At 39.2% G+C, this 21,294-nt stretch overlaps 1 protein-coding gene across 1 annotated transcript in view; it reads left to right on the top strand.

Moving 5' to 3' along the window:
• The window catches only part of LOC126195663 (cilia- and flagella-associated protein 52-like), a 115,245-nt gene that overhangs the window by 70,266 nt on the left and 23,685 nt on the right, over positions 1-21,294 (top strand). Inside the window, exon 10 of the mRNA XM_049934288.1 lies at positions 4,284-4,435. Within this exon, the coding sequence (XP_049790245.1) occupies positions 4,284-4,435 (152 nt within the window). The remainder of the gene's footprint in view (positions 1-4,283; positions 4,436-21,294) is intronic.

The following is a 21,294-nucleotide window of genomic DNA, read 5'->3' as shown; positions in this document are numbered from 1 at the left end:
AAGAACTGAAAGTTAAATTTTTTTGTACAGTGAAATGTTAATTTAAATGAGGACAAACTAACATGTTCTAGTGTTGCCTTTTGCATGATAAAATTAAAAACATTGCTCTTCAAGAAATTATTGTTTCTTAGTGATGCTTGTTCTCAAAAATATCAGTTGTAGATTAAAGCTGTGTGCAACACCAAGATAGCTTTAAAATTGGTATATTTGGTCTCTAACTAATATTAAATCTTTGCGAAACTTGGTTTCTCATATAGTTTGGAATGGTGTTTTATTCTGCCATCGTCAGCAGAATAATGTGTCATATGATTACATTTATTCACATCACGCAGTATTTAAAAGCTGACAAAAGATGTTGTTGCTTGTGAATTTTTGGACACTCAGCGTCAATATCATTAGCATCCTAGCTGTCAAAAAGGAACACCAAATCCCAGTCAGTGTTTTGTGTTTTCCTTTTATCATTTATACACATCAAAAAAAGTTTTGCATAACCCCAGTTCCCAGAACTCCTGAAGATGGACGTTGATTGTGGGTATTGTATAACAGACACAGTCTCTTTGACTGTTCAGAGACGTCACTAAACCCAACCAAAGATGTGAACAACCCTGCATGAGCAGCGCCTATTAGATGGGCGGGGAACTGACAGCCAATCAGTGCCAGTAATTCCACCAGGAAGGAGGTACATGGCTCATGTTGTCTGAAGTTCAACCAAGCCTAGACAGCCAATACCTTCGTTTGATCGCATCTGCATTGTTACTTTGTGCCAGGAAAGGCACTGAACATGGGAAGTGCCCAGGCATCTCGGAGTGAACCAAAGCAATGTTGTTCAGACATAGAGGAGATACAAAGAGACAGGAACTGTCAATGGCATGCCTCGCTCAGGCCGCTCAAGGGCTACTACTGCAGTGGATGGCCGCTACCTACCAATTATAGCTCAGAGGAACCCTGATAGCAATGCCACCATGTTGAATAATGCTTTTTGTGCAGCCTCAGGACATTATGTTATGACTCAAACTGTGTGTAATAGGCTCCACAACTTGCAACTTCACACCCGACGTCAATGGCGAGGTCCATCTTTGCAACCACGACACCATGCAGTGTGGTACAGACAAAGGCAACATGCCAAATGGACCGCTCGGGCTTGGTATCATGTTCTCTTCACTGATGAGTGTCACATATACCTTCAACCAGACAATTGTCAGAGATGTGTTTGGAGGCAACCCGGTCAGGCTGAACACCTTAGACACACTGTCCAGCAAATGCAGCAAGGTGGAGGTTCCCTGCTATTTTGGGGTGGCATTATGTGGGGCTGACATATACTGCTGGTCATCATGGAAGGCACGGTAATGGCTGTACGATATGTGAAAGCCATCCTCTGACCAATAGTGCAACCATATCGGCAGCACATTAGCGAGGCATTCGTCTTAATGGACAACAATTTGCACCCCCATCATGCACATCTTGTGAATGGCTTCCTTCAGGATAACAAAATCACTTGACTAGAGTGGCCAGCATGTTCTCCAGACATGAAACCTATCAAACATGTCTGGGATAGATTGAAAATGGGTGTTTATGGACTACATGACCCACCAACCACTCTGAGGGATCTACGCCAAATTTAGGAGTGGGACAATCCAGACAAACAGTGCCTTGATGAACTTGTGGATAGTATACCATGATGAATACAGGCACGCATCAATGCAAGAGGATGTGCTACTGGGTATTAGAGGTACTGGTGTACAGCAATCTGGACCACCACCTATGAAGGTCTCATTGTATGGTGATACAACATGCAATATGTGGTTTTTATCATAATAAAAAGGGCAGAAATGATGTTTATGTTAATCTCTATTCCAATTTTCTGTACAGGTTCCAGAACTCTCAGAGCCAAGGTGATACAAAACTTCTTTTATGTGTGTTTTAAAACACTTTGAGAAACAGTGGAGAGACTGAGGTTGAAAGTTACTCGATAGGATTAATGTGTGCAATGATCTTTTTATTTATTCATATCATAACAATGCTGTACTAGGTGATCAAAGTAAACATGCATAACAGACAACTTGTAAGCACCTGCAACCAAAACTGAGGGTACACAAATGTGAATATAGAGGCAAAAAGAACAGACATCTGTGGGAACCCAGAACCAACACTCACTGCCACTCAGAAGAATTGAAAAAAAAAAAAAAGAGCCGGCCGAAGTGGCCGTGCGGTTAAAGGCGCTGCAGTCTGGAACCGCAAGACCGCTACGGTCGCAGGTTCGAATCCTGCCTCGGGCATGGATGTTTATGATGTCCTTAGGTTAGTTAGGTTTAACTAGTTCTAAGTTCTAGGGGACTAATGACCTCAGCAGTTGAGTCCCATAGTGCTCAGAGCCATTTTTTGAATTGAAAAAAAAAGGAGAATGGAGTAAAAGCAAATTTGAAATTAGGACTGTAAAATTTTAATATAGGAGCAGTTCATGAAATCATATCCAGGACACATCAGGCAGTTTAGCATAAGAGTGTGTCCTAGCTGAGAGAAACTTACAATAATACCAACATACTACTTGTTATTTTCTGGGTTCACTTCCACCAGTGAAGGAGAGGTGATTCAGAAGGAAAGAAATTATTTAACAAAGAGAAACTTATGAGACACAAGTGTTTAGCTTCTTAATATTGAGCTTTGCAATACAGAGTGGGAAATTACAATTATTTTTGTCAAATGCAGATTTTTTTTAGTCTGAGAGTTGGTGTGAATCAAGTGTACAAAATTGCTTAAAACTGATGGAGTGTTATTGAAGGATGACTGCAACCAGAAATTATGCTTTTTGATAGTCAGATCTCTGTTAGTCAATAATTTATTAACAAGATTACAGACTATGAAGTGTGCTCAGACACATAACGTATGGAACAAAAAAGATTAAATTTGTTGAATAGTACAAAACGTAACTGACCAGTTGATTATAAGAATAAAAATTGAAGAAAGTAAGGGAACATGAGAAAATTAACATGAGAGGCAGATACTGTGGTACCGTTTCTTGAGTAATTATTGCCTACAAATTAATGTTCACCTTAGGAATGATATGAATTTGTAGGTTTTAGACACAAAATATAATATGAAAAGAAAAACAGAAATACAGGGCATACAAAAACTAGTCCAGAGTTTTAAAAATGTGGTGACCAAGGCAAAATGACAAGATCAAACTTACATAATTTCTAAAACCTATGATTTCAAATAATTTCAATTGTGGTACTTTTTTTGTTGATTTAATAATCAGTGCATAATTTACAGATATAATAATTTCAATGTTAGTTATAATCCATCTGGATTGCAAAAATGTTTATTCACGTGACCGGTTTCAGTTCCTCTAGAATCATCTTCAGATCTGAAATGATAATGATACTGATTTACTATTTCACAAATGCAAACCTTTTTTTTTATCCTGTCTGATCAACATCAAATGTACCTGCAATTTTGGTTACAGGAGTAACCCGACCACACACAGCAACCTTCACATGTTGTGTTACATAAAATTGGTTGGCAGAATGCACGTCATTTATATTAATTATAAAACTATTATTGACAGGTGGCATCTGGTACATTTGTTACATTACATATGCACATACTGTATTAAGTAGATTTTTATAATTTACTTTTATCTCTAAAATACATAATTAAAATCTGTAGTTGTCAAGGTTAAAAATCTGTACTTGTCAAGATTAAAATACACAACAAAATTATCAATTTTATACTATCTAAAACAAAGGGCAATTTTTATATCCATGGCGCTGGTGTAGACTTGTTTTCCTCCATGGTCTGCTTCTGTGATTCCTGCTATTTCGATTTTGTGCTGCAAGCCGTTCAGTCATCTGAGGTCCATCACACCACAATATGTAATGTAACAAATGTACCAGATGCCACCTGTTGATAATAGTTTTATATTTCATATAAATGATGTGCATTCTGTCAACCAATTTTATGTGACGCAGCATGTGATGGTTGCTGTGTGTGGACGGGTTACTCCTGTAACCGAAATTGCAGGTACATTCTGGTACATTTGATGTTGATCAGATAGGATAAAAAAAAAAGGTTTGCATTTGTGAAATAGTAAATCAGCATCATTATCATTTCATGTCTGAAAATGGTTCTAGAGGAACCGAAACCACTCATGTGAATAACCATTTTTGCAATCAAGATGGATTATAAGTAACATTGTATAACCAGTGATTGTGGTATCCCATCAGACATTGTCTGTTTTTGCAAAGTAATAATTTCAGTTAAATCTTACTTTTCTTTCCAATTAGATACGTATATGGGAGATGAAAACAAGTTATCAGAAGCTCCTAGCTAGTTTAAGAGAACACAGAGGGGCTGTATCTTCAATCTCCATTTCTAATTCTAACAAGGAGGCTATCAGTTCTTGTACTGATGGAACATGTATCATATGGGACATTGAGTAAGTACTTTGTATATATAATGCATGTTTATTAGTGTTCTGGCACCAAATAACCTGAACAAGATGGAAAAAATCTTAATTCATAGTTATTAGCAAAAACAATTATAATGACTTACCCATTTTCATTCATAAAGTTTAGACTTTGCCAATTTTATCCATAAGACACAAAGATTTACTTATCATAGACTTGCACTCTCTTTGTGCAGAAGATTAATGTGATGTCACCTGCGAAAAGATGAGTGTTCTTTGCAATGGCTAAGTGTAATTTTGAAGCATGAAAGTGTGAAAGAGCTACTAAAAGTACTAGGTTAATGTATGGTAAAATACAAATTTCTTTCATTCTCAATGCTAACCATTATCAGGGACCAATACAGATAAAGACTTCTTAGGCTTTCAAAAGGTGAGCAGATAAAGACTCACATTTAATTTCAACAAATAAAATAATAATGATTTTATAGAATACACTACATTATTACTGTGCTATTCTAGTATATTTGATTCCCTTCGATGCATCAGGTCATGACTGTGCAACAGACAGCAGAGGGTTTTAGTAACAGACCGTGATATCAGAATGAGAATAGAATCTTAATTGGAACTCTTGACAATTGGCATCCCTGATAGTTTGTGCTTGACCCACTTCTTTTTGTGATATAAGTGAATTCATGATATGAACACATGGATCACAGGTGCAACATTAACTATGCCAGACATAGGCAGTGAAGTTGTTGAACAGGTTAACAACTGGTTCACAGCAGAAAAATGAAATTTGTAATCCAGCAGAAACCCATAGTATTCCATTACAGCTCAATAACTGCCAGCTCTATTACCCACAAACAGGGATCAATAGCTACATAGAAAATGACACTTCAAATGTGTAAGTTTGTGATATCTAGTTGATTGACAAAGTGAATGAGTGTGTTGACCAATCAGTACAAGTATAGTTAAGTGTATTTTGTAGGTGTAACATCTGTTTGATGAAAAACTCATAAGGGACTCTTATCTTCTAAAATGATTTCCTGTGTTTCTGCAGTGGGAACCCTTATTTATTTTTGAGAAACAATTACTATGAATATTGTGTTAACATGATAACCGAAGTACCTTGTAATTTTATTTTTATTGTAGGCCCGGTTGGTGTTCTTATATGTCCAAATCATTACATTTACTCTTCAATGCCATTTCTAGCTCTTAATACAAATCAGTTTCATTTCAAATATAATACAGTTGACCATAACATAAGGTATGAAATTATTTTCATGTAAGCTCTGCATACATGTCTAAGACTCAGATTTCAACTATCCATTTTGGAACAAAAACAAGAATAAATTGTAAAATAAACTGAGAACATACTTTCCAATCAGCTCATGGTATTAACTCATTGAAAAATCCAAATAATGTTGGATAAAATAAACATATATTTTTGAGTGTTTTTAACCAGTAAAGATCAATATATTTGTGCATAATAGTACAGTAACAGTAGTAAAAAATGTCTAATAGTATAACTAGAAAACAAAACATTTTTGCAGAGCTCAAATATTCTTCTAATTAAGGCACATATCTACAACCATTTCAGCCTATAAAGGATAGAAGAAGTGCCTTTTTGCGTCAACATCAACAGCTATTAATTATGAAAATAACAGGTGGAATGTAACAGTATTATGAAAAGGATAGTTGCATTTCACCATATAGCAAAAATGCTGATTCACAGATAGGCAATCTGGCTTTAGCTGCCAGAGACTGTGGTCATGTGTGTTTGAGTTGTGTTTGCATGATTGTGTGTGTGTGTCTGTTGTCTGTTTTTGACAAAGGCCTTGTTGGCCAAAAGCTAATTTTGTGACAGTCTTTTTGTTGAGCCTATCTGCAACTCATTATCTCCATTATATAGTGAGTAGCAACTATCCTAATCATAATACTGAGATATTAATTATGGTTAGTTCTTAATGTAGCATACAAAAGCAGCTACAGTGGTAGCATCCTCCTCCTATAGTACTTCTGGCTCATTCCACATCCCTGACAATTTTCTTTTGTGATGGGCTCTATGAAACTAGCTAGAATAAGTAGGTGAGTTTGTTATCAATGCCCAGTTTTGAAAATCGCTTGGTGATTTACTGCTTGAATCCTCCCATTCTGACAATTTTTGAGTGTTTCACTGTCAAAAATATCCCACCTCTGAATAAAACAGAAGAACTTGGATGGAAACAATAAACAAAAATGAAGAAAGGCAACCACTCACTTGAAACTGACTGACTAGTGACATGTAGGCATACATAACAACACAGACATCATTAGCTTTTACATAAGCATTTCGTTCTATGACTTAGCAGAGTATGAATGCACTTTTCTGCTGTAACCTGTTGTTACTCTTCAACAATTATAATTCAAATACAAACTGAGGTTTACAGATGTAAATAACAAAAATACTTGGGAATTCACAAAATGTGGCAGTGCTATAGTGAGGGATGGTAACAGAGTTACCATGCATTGGTTTGGCATTTACACTTGACCACAGCCTTGAATAGAATGTTGTCAGTAAGCAGTGATTTGGTACAAATGAGGATTAATCTTTGGTTGGATTGTGTTTTTCTGGTGGCTGGCCTTATGTAATTGACTTTAATTTTCTTGGTATACTCTTTCTACATATCTGTGACCTAGTCCATAGTGCCCTTGGAGTTTAAGGCTTTTTACTGAATTCAGATGTTATGCTTCACTTTGAGCTGTCACCAAAATGTGTTAATACATTTCTGTTTCTGTTCTGTTATTTCTGTAAAAATTGTGACTCTTGTGTGTTATAACTGAGTATCAAAATTAAGCACATATCCTGAATTTTTGAAACTGAGAGCAAATTCAGCAAATATGGCAGCAAAGTAAGCAACAATAATTTTGTACACACTTGTTTGGTTCCCCTGTACCAACATGTACAAGTTTTATTAATTCACAATTAAACAGCCTCAGAAATTAAAGTGCACAAAACCAAGAACAATTGGAGCTGGCATGAGAAAGCTAGCTTGTTGCCAGAAAATAATGTTAGAGCATCTGTAAGTTCTTGGAAAGTCATTATGAGCACAGCAAATAATAATCTGTATAGGAATCTGTAGCCCAGTCAAGGGAAGGGTAGCCAAGCTCTAGTAGCATGTCACAAGTATGATGTCAACAGTCTTCAATCTGTGAATGATATGTCAGTGGGGGTTATTGGCCTCCACTTATAAAGGCATTCTGACCTCTTGGTGGTGGCACCAGGTTAGCCACTAGGAGTGAGGCTCATCATGAGTCACTGTGCCCTGCAACCTCTTTGACTTGATAACATTTATATCTCCTGTGATGGAATCAGTATTGATATCTGTGCAAGAGACAAGAAATAACAGCTGCAGTTTTAGGAAGTCTTAAACTGCAATAACATCAACAGGAAATGCGGTTGGTACTCAAACAACAACACCCCTAAATGAAGCAAGGTATCAGAGTTGCCATGTTTTGTTGATGGAATAACTGTGTGTTGTTCACTAAAACAGCACCATTCTGACAATTACACCTGACCACAGTCTCATACTGAATCTCATCAGGAAGCAGTAGCATTAAAAATCATAACTCTCATTAAAGGGATTATTTGTTCATGAATGATAGAGTATACTGTGAGGCAGTGCTTACTAACTTAACTGTTTAAGATACGTGTGTTTGTGGATCCCACACGTAATAGCAATTACTTTGCTGTCAGGTTTTGACAATATAATGTAACTGGACAGATAGAAAAAAATCTACTCACCAAACAGCAGCAGGAGAAGACACACATAAAAGTGTGGCCTCAGATGCCTGAGACTGCAGTCACATGTGTGTGAGTTGCATTTGCGTGAGGGTGTATGTGTGTGTTTGTCGTCTAATTTTGATGAAGGCCTTACTGGTCAAAAGCTATATTTGTGACAGTCTTTTTGTTGTGCCTATTTGTGACTCAGCATCTCCACTATATGGTGAGTAGCAACTTTTCTTTTCAACATATGGACACATAAAAGAAGGTTATACATATACAAGCTTTTGGAGTGAGTGGCTCCTTCTTCCTGCAAAAGGTTGAGAGGGAATGTAGAGTGGTGAAGAAAAAGGACTGAAGAGGTTTATGAAAAGAGGTAGATTTCAGAAATGTCACCCAGAACTGCAGGTCAGGGGAGACTTACCAGATGGGATGAGAAGGAAAGGCTGTTTGTTGGGGACTGCAGTGGACAAGATTTGAAAATGTGAGAGCTTAAAGGTGGATGACAGGATAATATGCAAGACAGAAATCACTGCAAAAACATCGAGGTTGAGTTAATAAGAGTGAAAAGCTAAGTGCGTTGTACATAACAGAGGTAATGGGGGGACAGTGAAAAATAGACAGATCAGAAAATGAAAGATGTAGAAATATAAAATGGAGTGAAGAAAGGAGTGGCCGAGATAGAAGAAATTAACGCAAATTAAGTCCAGGTTGGTGGCAGGGGAACCAAGGACATGCTGTAGTGCTAGTTCTAGCTGCGGAGTTATGAGAAACTGGTGTCTGGGGACAGAATCCAAATGGTGCATTTCTGAAACAGGCACTGAGGTCACAACTGTCATGTTGTAGAGCACGCTCTGCAACAGGCTATTGTGTGCTGAACGTGTACCCTATCTCCCTATGCCCGTTCATCCTAACTGATAACTTGGTGGGACTATGCTGATGTAAAAGGCCAAACAGTGTTTACATAATAGCTGGTATATGACACATGTGGTTTAAAATGTGGCTCCCCCTTTGATAGTACATGTTTTGCCATCTACAGGGTTGGTATAGATGGTGGTTTGAGGGTGCATAAGGCAAGTATTGCAGTTGGGACAGTCACAGGGGTAGGAGCCATTGGGTAGAGAGATAGATGCAGAAGAACTTAGGGTCTGACAAAGATATTGTGAAGACTGGGAGTGTGACGAAAAGCTGTTCTAGGCATGGTGGGCAAAATCTAAGACAGAATTGATCTCATTTCAGGGCATGATTTCAGGAAGTTATCGTCTTGTCTAAGTAGTTGATTAATACATTCAAGACTAGAGTAATGCTGAGAGACAAGTGTTGTGCTCTAAAGTTATTTTTAAAAGACATCAGCCATTTCCTAGATCATTTGAAATCCATGCCCATCCCACACCTACCACACTCCTTGCTTGTCACCACTGATGCCACCTCTCCCTATACCAACAACCACCACATACATGGTATGTCTGTTGGTGAACATTTCCTAAGTCAGCACCCACCTGATTTCAAATCTATGACATCTTTCCTACTCACCTTAATAAACTTTATACTTACCAACAACTGTTTCACTTTTGAGGAGCAGATTTACAAACAGATCAAGGGTATGGCCTTGGGAACCAAGATGGCTCCTTCCTATGCCAACTTTTTCATGGGTTGCTTGGAGGAGGCTTTCCTGGGAGCCATAAGCCTTCAGCCCCGGGTTTGGTTTAGATACATTGATGACATCTTTGTGATATGGACTCATAGTGAGGCTGACCAGTTAAAATTCCTGGAATCTCTAAATACCTACTCTTAGTTAAAATTCACATTGTCTGCTTCAAAATCCCATGCTGAAAGGTATCTACACACTTCTGTCCACATTAGACCTACTAACAAACAATGGTACTTCCATTTTGACAGTTGCCATCCTTTCCATGTTGAACACCCCCTCGCATACAGCCTTGGCATTTGAGGCAAACGTATTTGTTCAGACACAGACTCCTTACAGGAATACACCACCATTATCACAGCCTTCACTGGACACAATTACCCCACCAGCCTAGTTCACAAGCACATTTCCTGGGCCATCACATCCAATCCTGGTACTGTTGATCCCTCCAAAAAATAACTCACCACTTGCTCTCAGTATTAACCTGGTCTTGAATGTATTGATCAGCTACTTTGACAAGGTGATAACTTCCTAAAATCATGCCCTGAAATGAGATCCGTTCTGGCTGAGATTTTGCCCACCATGCCTAGAAAAGCTTTTTGTCACTCTCCCAATCACTGCAATATCCTTGTCAGACCCTATGCTCCTTCTACACCTATCTCTCTACCCCATGGCTCCTACCACTGTGACAGTGCGATATGCACCCTCATACAACCATCTATACCAGCCCTGTAACTGGCAAACCACATAACATCAAAGGGAGAGCCAACTGTGAAATCTCACATGTCACATACCAGCTATTATGTAAACACTGTTTGACCTTTTACACCAGCATAACTCCCACAAAGTTATCATTTATATTTGAATAGGCATAAGGAGAGGGGGTACCCTGGCAACACACAATATTCTGTTGCAGAGAATGCTCTACAACATGACAGTTATGACCTCAGTGCCTGTTTAACAAAATGCGTCATCTGGATTCTGTCCCCAGCCAACGGTTTCTCAAAACTCCACAGCTGGAACTAGCATTATAACAGGTACTTGGTTCTCTCCACCCACTTGGCCTTAATTTACATTAATTTCTTCTGTCTCAGCTATTCCTTTCTTCACTCCATTTTAGTTTTCTGCATCTTTCATTTTCTGACCTGTCTTTTTTTTCGCTGTCCACCTCCCACCTATGTGATTTACAATGCACTTAGCTTTTTACTCATTAACTCGTGCACAATGTTTTAGCAGTAATCTCTCTCTTATATATTACCCTGTCTTCCACCTCTAAGCTCTTACATTTTCGAATCTTGCCCTGAGCAGTCCCCCACAAACAGTCTTTCCTTCTCATCTCATCTGGTAAGTCTCCCCTCACCTGCAGTTCTGGCTGACATTTCTGAAATCTAGCCCTTTTCTTAAACATCTCCAGTCGTTTTTCTTCATCCTTCTTCCTTCCCCTTCAACTCTTCTGCCAGAAGGAGTCACTAGTTCCAAAAGACTGCATAAGTATAACCAATTTTTGTGTGTATGTTCTCCTGCCACCACTTGGTGAGTAGACTTTTTTGTCTGTGCAGTTACATTTAATTACTTTGTTGAGTGGCCAAGGCTACAGCTAATGATAGTATGAGAGTAGGCAGCTGGTTATTTGCCATTTCTACACAAAGTGCTAAACAGTAACTGCAGCATAGTTTAATATGTGACCCTACATCATAGGAAAGGAAATGCCTGTGATTCCACTGTGCAAGAAGGTTGTAGGTGTGTGTTCAAACTAGGTCACACACCTGACCTGTATGGTGCAGCACTGGGAGGAGGGATTGTATTATGGTGTTGTAAGATATTGGGTAGATTGAGTAGACAACGAAATACTATTTTGGTTGATAAGGGCAGCATTTTGAGTAGGAAATCTCTCATCTCAGGGTTTAACAAGGGGTACTGCAAGCTTTGGCAGAGGCTATGATTGAATTTTACAAGGCTTGGACTACATTTATTCAGCGCCGGCTTTAGGGTGGGGCGACTTGGGCGGTCGCCCAGGGCACCGGGGCCCAAGGGGCGCCACGTACTAAACGCATGTAAAAAAAAAATTACAATTTACAATCACCCATTTCGCGAAACTAAAATATTATTCAGTCTCATTCAACATATGTCGCTAATCTCACGAATGCGCGATGAATTCGGGGTAGCAGAAGAGAAATCATGCTGAATGCAATCTTCGTATTGTCTGCAACCATCCATGTTTGACGCGGGCTAGCACGGGCTCTACCAAAGCGCCTCTCTTATTTGTTTCAAGAACTGCAACAAGGAAGAGCCCATGCAGCCACACCATCTCTCGTTTACAACAGAAACTACCGGTCGCTCCAAATAAAAGAAAATACAGACTGTGAAATATACATTACATTATGATTTAATTAATACGAATGTATTTATATCGAATATTTGTGACATAATGACTCGTGTACATTAATTAATAGATCATGCAATGCGTGCACTGCATTCATAGAGAATTCTCCCCTAACTTACTGAAATAATACAGCGCCACACAATGTTTGTTAGACTGCATATGTTGGCAGCGCTACGATTTGCACCCGCATGTCAGTAATTGTCAGTAAGAGTCGGAGGCAGCGGTCATGTTTTCGTGGCTGAATAATTGTGAGTGAAATGAGTGTCGTGACTGTGTCAACATTTTAATTTTCTAGTAGGTGCGAAAAACATTTTTATCTTTCAGTTCAGGTTTTTTTCTAGTTACGTCTACTGATAGGTGAATTTCTTTATTTGTTATAGATCGAATATTGTGGTCGCAAAATAGAGCAGTGTCCAAGCAATAATTTGTCAAATTATTAAATCATGCCAGAAGAGAAGGAAATGATTAAAAAAAAGCTTTCTGGTTCAGAAAATCGGAAAAGAAAAGCTGAAAAAGAAAAAGTTCTTGAAGAAACTAAAAAGCACATGAATATTTATAAGTACCTTAAAGGAAATTCTAAGGCAAATACTTCAGATATTGAATCAAAAGTCCATGTATCAGCAAATATTTCTTCAGACTGTGAACAATTATACACAAAAAATATACAATCACCTATTGAAGGTGATCAAATTGACCAGCGCAGTACATCTTTGCATGAATCCTCTGATATTTCTCCAAGTCAAAATCAACACATGACATCTGTGGTCGATGAAAGTATCAACGTTCTTGCAATAAAAGAATACAATGTTTCTGATGTAGGTACGTGGCCAAAAGTACTTAATGCTAGAGATATAGATCGCATTATAATATGTGGACCCTCACAAGTATGTCTAAATAACTTTCCAAAAGATGAAAATGGGCGTCATTTCTCTTCAACTCATTACACAAGCAAACTATCAAATGAAGAAACTATCAGACGACGGTGGCTAGTTTATTCTGTATCAAACGACAGTGTCTTTTGCTTTTGTTGTCGACTGTTTGATTTAAAGTCAACTACTAATTTGACTACCACTGTGGGTTTCAGAAATTGGAAACATTTAAGTGAAGCTTTGAAACTGCATGAAAATAGTCCTAACCACAAAAAAGCATTTACTCAATGGACTGAAGCTGAAATCAGGTTTAAAGCTGGATTAACTATTGACGAGGAAGAACAAAAGCTAATTTCTAAGAAAGTTTACGATGGAGCAATGTGCTTCAAAGATTGATGCACATTACTTTGTATTTGGCTGAAAATAATATGGCATTCATAGGGTTATCAGATAAATTATTTACCCCAAATAATGGAAAATTCTTAGGTCTTGTACAGTTATTGGCAAAGTTTGATCCAATCATGGAAGAGCACGTCAGACTGGCATTGAATGGTGATTTGGCTGACCATTATTGCGGCAAAAATATACAAAATGAATTAATAGAACTCATGGCATCACACGTTGTGTCTACAATCGTATCCCGCATAAAGGGTTCACAGTATTATGCAATCATAGCTGACTGTACTCCAGATATAAGCCACAAAGAACAACTTTCGATAACTTTAAGATGCGCCGACATAACAGAGGATGGCGTAAGTGTAAAAGAACATTTCATCTCATTTCTGCAAATAGATGATACAACCGGTGAAGGCCTCACAGAAAGCATTTTAAAAACATTGAGTGATCTTGACCTTAACATTAATGACTGCAGAGGACAGGGCTACGATAACGGCGTGAACATGAAGGGGAAAAATAAAGGCGTCCAGAACAGAATTAAGAAGTTAAATCCACTAGCTTTTTTTGTGCCATGTGGATGCCATAGTTATAATTTGGTATTGTGTGATGCGGCAAAATCATCAGTAAAATCCGTGACACTGTTCGGAATGTTACAAAAAATGTTTAATCTATTTGCTGGATCAGTAAATAGATGGAAAATTTTGACCGACCATTTGAAGATATACACCTTGAAAAATGTAAGTGACACACGCTGGGAAGCTCGAATTGATAGCGTCAAAGCGGTTCGTTATCAATTATGCGAAATGCATGACGCTTTGGTTTCCTTGGCCGATGCTACTGAACAAAGCGATGCTGTGGTGTCACACGAAGCGACAACACTAGGAGGACAATTAAAAGACTTCAGCTTCATTGTTTCTCTCGTGACACGGTATGATGTTCTGTTTCAAATTAACATTGTGAGTAAAGCAAGTCAGTCACCCACAATCAACTTTGTCGAGTTTATGGGAATCCTTGACAAATGTTGCTCTTATTTGGAAACATATAGACAAACAGGTTTCGAACAAGCTATTGTAACAGCAACTGAACTGGCTTCGGATCTTGATACGCAGCCATTATTTAAACCACAAATGCGATTAAGACGTATTAAACGCAGGCCGGGTGAAGAGGCTGTTGATGATCAAATAACTGACCCAAAAGAGAAGTTTAAAGTAGAGTTTTTCAATGCACTGTTGGACACCGTGCACATATCCATGAAAGAAAGATTTGAACAGACGCAAGAATTTTCTGCGACGTGGAGTTTCTTGTTTGACATTAAAAAAAATCAAAATAAAGAAGAACTAATACAATGCTGTTCTAAATTACAAGAAAAGTTAACTGTCAACATGAAGTCAGATATTGATGGAAATTTGCTGTGCGACGAAATTTTAGGCCTGCAACACTATCTCGAAGACAGCCAGGCAACGCCTATTGAAGCCTTAAACTTCATAAAAAAGCATAATCTTCAAGAGTTATATCCCAACATCTGGATAACGTTACGTATTTTGCGAACAATACCAGTGACTGTCGCAAGCGGCGAACACAGTTTTTCCAAACTGAAGTTGATAAAAATGTACTTGCGGTCTACAATGTCTCAAACAAGACTAACCAGTTTGGCCTCACTGTCCATTGAAAATGAAGTTGCAGAAAACCTGGACTTTGCTAATCTGATCAGAGACTTTGCCGACAGAAAAGCGAGAAAAGTAAAATTTTAGTCGTTTATAATTGTTTTTCATTAGGCGTAATATGTTTTGTGTTCAGATGACTGACAGAAAATATAGGTTTATGGCTTACAGTTATATTAAATTCAATAAAAATATGGTACCCAATTCAAAATTAGTGTTTTTTCGTTATACATATTACCTCCTATATATAAAAATCAATTGTTGTGCGTTAGTCTCACCAAAACAAAGAAATGGCTTGACCAATTTGAATAATTTTTGTTTTGTTTTGTTCGCTTTAGTACAGGGGTGCTTCAGAAAAGAAAAGAAATATTTGGGATATACGAGCCTGTTTCAACCACATTTTACGCATCTTTTCTTTGTTTGGAACACGCAAAAACAATTTTCTGGAGTTGTTGTAGATGTACAGTGCAGTACTACGCAATATTTTTAGACAATTTCCCAAAACGTGAATGCCCAAACAATATATCACTGCTATACTGACTGTTACGGCAGCGACAGCAGCATGCTGGACTGACGTCACAGGCTACACAAGACTCAGATGGAGCGTCTTAGCGGGCTTTCAGATTATTTGGATTTCATTTCCATGTAAAAAAATAAAATACTCAAATTTACGATGGAAAAAACCATGTTCTGATCATAAGTTGACGCCATAACCACTTAAGACGATTTCTAGAAAACAGTCAAATACTGTGTTGCAAAGCACTGCCAGGTTCGCTATTTATACAATAAAGGGCGCCAACTGGACGACTCGCCCGGGGCACCTGGATGGCTAAGGCCGGCCCTGCATTTATTGACAAAGCGTGACCACTTCACAGTTTGTTGACGTCATAGAAAGAGATGGCACAGGATATACTTTTCTAGTCTATCTTGGCAAGTCACAGTGTGTCTGTAAAGGTGTAGCTATTTTTCTGGAAGAACTACATATTTCAATTTATATTTCAAGTATAATGTTTCAGAAACTCCAGGGTGCAGCAGAAAAATGTCATAGAAAATTTGTTTGTGTATCTACAAGTGTACCTTCCTGGTTAACCTAAATATTTTGATTTATACCTAATGGAAATGTTCAAATCATTGGCCTTCAGCATTGTTCCATATGTAATGCCAAAGTGTTCAGTGGGTTTTCAGTGTTCACTGACTGAATCTCGTCTCAAAGTGTGCCCAGCTTAAGTGGTTCATGATTGTACACTTCCTCGTTTTCCCTTAAGAAAAATTGAGTAGCATATAGTGTGGAGAATGTGCAATAAACTGATTGATTCCCTGTGTCCTCTGTGTTGACCAGGTACATTTTGATCAACAGTCTGATTAAAAATGCTAGCTCTAAAAGGACCTAAACTTTTTAGTAAATGGAGATGGATTATGTCTTTAAACTGTGCAGATGAAATTTTTTGGAAAAAGAAGATCTGGCTTTCATGATTCTTCATATACACTTCTAAACAAATGACAAGAAATCATGTTTATTGTAAATATTTCTGCTTACATTGCATTTTTTCAACTACAATAATACTCATATCACGTGCCATTCATTATTAAATGCATAGTGGTCAAGTCTGTAACACATTTTTGTACAGAAATAGTTAAAAGATTCAGTGATGTGGACTGTACTCAGAACTGGAGGGGTAAGAGAAAGATGACACATGCAGCTACAGTGCACTAACTATCATTATTAGCAATGTTCTTGATATTTGAAAAAGAAGTTGCTTATCTCAGCAATGTCATTTTCTTAAATAGCTTGGCTTTAAGGATTAATAATAAATTGATTGATAAATGAAAAGAACAAAATTCAGTGATACAAACAAACCCAAAAACAAGGATGGCAAAAAGTCGGACTGATGCTGAATGCTATAGCAAAAGGAACACTATTCTAAGAAAGCTCCAAAGATTAAGAAACCAGCACAATGAGGAAACATGCAAACTACATGCAGAAGAGAGGAAAATCTTCGAAAAACTAACATAAGAGAAGAAAAATACATTAGAAGAGAGGCAAAAAGAGAAATAGAAGAAGCAGCCAGCCAAAGACCCACACATAGCAGCAAGACCAAGAAAACTGGCTCATACACCAAATATTGAACAAATGAGGAATCCAAACGGCCCCAAAGAAAGAGAAGCAACATCAAACAAAGGAAAAAAGACAATGTATGGGAACCTCTCTTTTTTTTAAAAAAAAAAAAAAAAGGGGGGGGGGCTGAAGAACAAGAAGCAGCAGGACCCAATAATATATATATAATGAACATATACAAGATGCAAAAGAGGCTCTCCAACACTTATGGATCAAACTATTCAACAAATGCCTGGAACTTGGAAGAACTCTGACCCAATGGAGACACTCAATAATAAAATTTCTCTACACAGGTAGAGGAGACCCGACAGACACAAACAAGCCCTACAAAATACTCAGTTCAAAATGATTTCAAAGATAATTACACAAAAAAAACCTGCATGGACAGTCACCTCCCAGAACCACAAATTGGGCTTCAGATTTGGAAGATCAACAATTACACCAGTCAGGCTTCTTGTAAACAACATCAAAGAAGCACTGCAAAAGAAACAAATATTCTACATAGTGTTCATAGACTTTACCAAAGCCTTTGACGTACTGTAAAGAGATCTCATAGTCTGAAAACTAGAAAACACAATGGGAGAAGATGAAGATAGTGTATGGGCAAGAATAATCAAGTCAATCCTCGAATACAACTTAATCACAATATCAGACAACTTCTCTTTTTCGAACTTCATTTTGCAATCAAACAGAGTCTTACAGAATGATCCGATGAGCCCTTTGCTGTACATTCTTGCCACTGAAGAAGTACTGCGAATTGGAGTAAATGAAGATGTACACATACACTCCTGGAAATTGAAATAAGAACACCGTGAATTCATTGTCCCAGGAAGGGGAAACTTTATTGACACATTCCTGGGGTCAGATACATCACATGATCACACTGACAGAACCACAGGCACATAGACACAGGCAACAGAGCATGCACAATGTCGGCACTAGTACAGTGTATATCCACCTTTCGCAGCAATGCAGGCTGCTATTCTCCCATGGAGACGATCGTAGAGATGCTGGATGTAGTCCCGTGGAACGGCTTGCCATGCCATTTCCACCTGGCGCCTCAGTTGGACCAGCGTTCGTGCTGGACGTGCAGACGGCGTGAGACGACGCTTCATCCAGTCCCAAACATGCTCAATGGGGGACAGATCCGGAGATCTTGCTGGTCAGGGTAGTTGACTTACACCTTCTAGAGCACGTTGTGTGGCACGGGATACATGCGGACGTGCATTGACCTGTTGGAACAGCAAGTTCCCTTGCCGGTCTAGGAATGGTAGAACGATGGGTTCGATGACAGTTTGGATGTACCGTGCACTATTCAGTGTCCCCTCGACGATCACCAGTGGTGTACGGCCAGTGTAGGAGATCGCTCCCCACTCCATGATGCCGGGTGTTGGCCCTGTGTGCCTCGGTCGTATGCAGTCCTGATTGTGGCGCTCACCTGCACGGCGCCAAACATGCATACGACCATCATTGGCACCAAGGCAGAAGCGACTCTCATCGCTGAAGACGACACGTCTCCATTCGTCCCTCCATTCACGCCTGTCGCGACACCACTGGAGGCGGGCTGCACGATGTTGGGGCATGAGCGGAAGACGGCCTAACGGTGTGCGGGACCGTAGCCCAGCTTCATGGAGACGGTTGCGAATGGTCCTCGCCGATACCCCAGGAGTAACAGTGTCCCTAATTTGCTGGGAAGTGGCGGTGCGGTCCCGTACGGCACTGCGTAGGATCCTACAGTCTTGGCGTGCATCCGTGCGTCGCTGCGGTCCGGTCCCAGGTCGACGGGCACGTGCACCTTCCGCCGACCACTGGCGACAACATCGATGTACTGTGGAGACCTCACGCCCCACATGTTGAGCAATTCGGCGGTACGTCCACCCGGCCTCCCGCATGCCCACTATACGCCCTCGCTCAAAGTCCGTCAACTGCACATACAGTTCACGTCCACGCTGTCGTGGCATGCTACCAGTGTTAAAGACTGCGATGGAGCTCCGTATGCCATGGCAAACTGGCTGACACTGACGGCGGCGGTGCACAAATGCTGCGCAGCTAGCGCCATTCGACGGCCAACACCGCGGTTCCTGGTGTGTCCGCTGTGCCGTGCGTGTGATCATTGCTTGTACAGCCCTCTCGCAGTGTCCGGAGCAAGTATGGTGGGTCTGACACACCGGTGTCAATGTGTTCTTTTTTCCATTTCCAGGAGTGTATATGCATACACTGATGTCATGGCCGCAGGATCAACAGATATACAGAAGCTGCAGAAAATCATTGAGAAATTAAAACAGTGTGCTGGAACAGAACTCCTACCCACAACCTTGCTATTTGTGAGCAATTCTCTTACTGAGATATCAAGGCAAGACTCACAAACCAATTTCATAGGTTCACATTTGCCATTACATGTCTCCTACTTCCCAAACTTCATAGAAACTGTCCTGCATATCTTGTGAAACTAGCACCCCTTGAAAAAAAGGCAAGGTACACTTATGAGGGGAACTGGCCATAGTTCACTCTCTGACACTGTCAGAATTTCAATGGCTGAAAATATAAAGGGACACCTATCTTGTCTTGAGTGCCAACACCCAATAGAGAGAACAAGTGCTTCTTTAGTAGTGTAGGGGTTTGCAGCATGGTTTCAAAGTTTTGCCATACCCCCCCCCCCCCCCCCACACACACACACACAAAAACTTTTTTCCTTTCTTTTTTTAATAGTCATTTGTTGTTGCAGAAGTATGTGTCATCAATAATTTTAGTGACATGAAATACAATGGAATTATTGACAAAAGAAATAAACATTTCAAATATTATTAAGAATAGATTTTATCATCACAAATGTTGTATCAATAACTGTAAGTGAAAAACATATAAATTCTAGCATTTCGATCTTTGCTTTAATTTTTTACTTTCATACTTCAAAAGAATGAATGCATATACCAGGGTCATATCTATCATAAAAACATTCATAGCATAAAATTCACAACACCTCAAGCAGTATATGGAAGCATATATGCCACAGTCACATTTTTTAGTGTGAATATCATCAGATAAGGCAGCCTGATTAACATTGCTAAGTACCTCATGATCTGGTGATAATTTCATGCCAGACTAGGCATATTGAAGCATTTGCTCAAAACTTGGTGCCTGCAATTGAAGATCGAGTTGCATTTTTTAATTAAATCACTCCTACATGTGATTTCTCTTTGCTGTGTGACAGGAAAGGGACACTTGGGCAATCAGAAAATGTAGTTCTTCACTTGTCAATAAATGTACACATTGCAGGTTGACAAAACTGTCTTACCTTTAACAAATATGTTGGTACATGTTTTTTTTGCTAAACATCCATCATACAAGGAAATTTAATGTGATGAGTGTTATTCAAGAGAAAAACTACAAAACAACACTGTGGGCATAGCTGAAGTCTTTATTCAAAAGTAATCACCAGAGGTCTGAGCGCAACTATTCCACTGTTTCACAAGCTGAAGGATTCACTGTTCCCAGAATTTCTCTGGTTCTGACAAGAGCCTGTCCTCCACTGCATCCTTCAATTTGCCATCCAAGTTGAAGCACTTCTCTTTGCCATATTTTTTTTGGTGGACCAAACATGTGGTTGTGACCAGACAACATGTCTGGGATGTAGGGTGGATGCTCATGTAGTTCCCAATGGAACTTTGCCATTACACTTTGTGTAACAATGGAAAAGTGTGGCCAGATGTTATCATGGAGCAAAATCAGTCCTTCCATGGGAAGCCCAGGCCATTTGCTCTTAATGGACTTCCATAGGCTATGGACTTCTCAGAGTGCATGCCATTGTCAATGGTTTATCCATACTCAAGGAATTTGTTGAGTATTGGACCTCAGACATTGAGAAAGATGCTGGGCATCAGCTTCATGCTGAGGGCGCAGCTTTGAATCTTTTACAGGGAGGTGATGATGCACGCTTCTATTGCATGCTGTCCTGCTTTGACTCTGGTTTGTCCCAAGGCGTCTCACTATGTTATCCCAAAGAAGCATATCAAAATTGCAGCTGATTTGGTTCTTACAACATTTTGTACCTTT

This window comes from Schistocerca nitens, chromosome 7, assembly GCF_023898315.1.
Source record: "Schistocerca nitens isolate TAMUIC-IGC-003100 chromosome 7, iqSchNite1.1, whole genome shotgun sequence".
Lineage (NCBI taxonomy): Eukaryota > Metazoa > Arthropoda > Insecta > Orthoptera > Acrididae > Schistocerca > Schistocerca nitens.
This window is presented reverse-complemented; position numbering and strand designations above follow the sequence as displayed.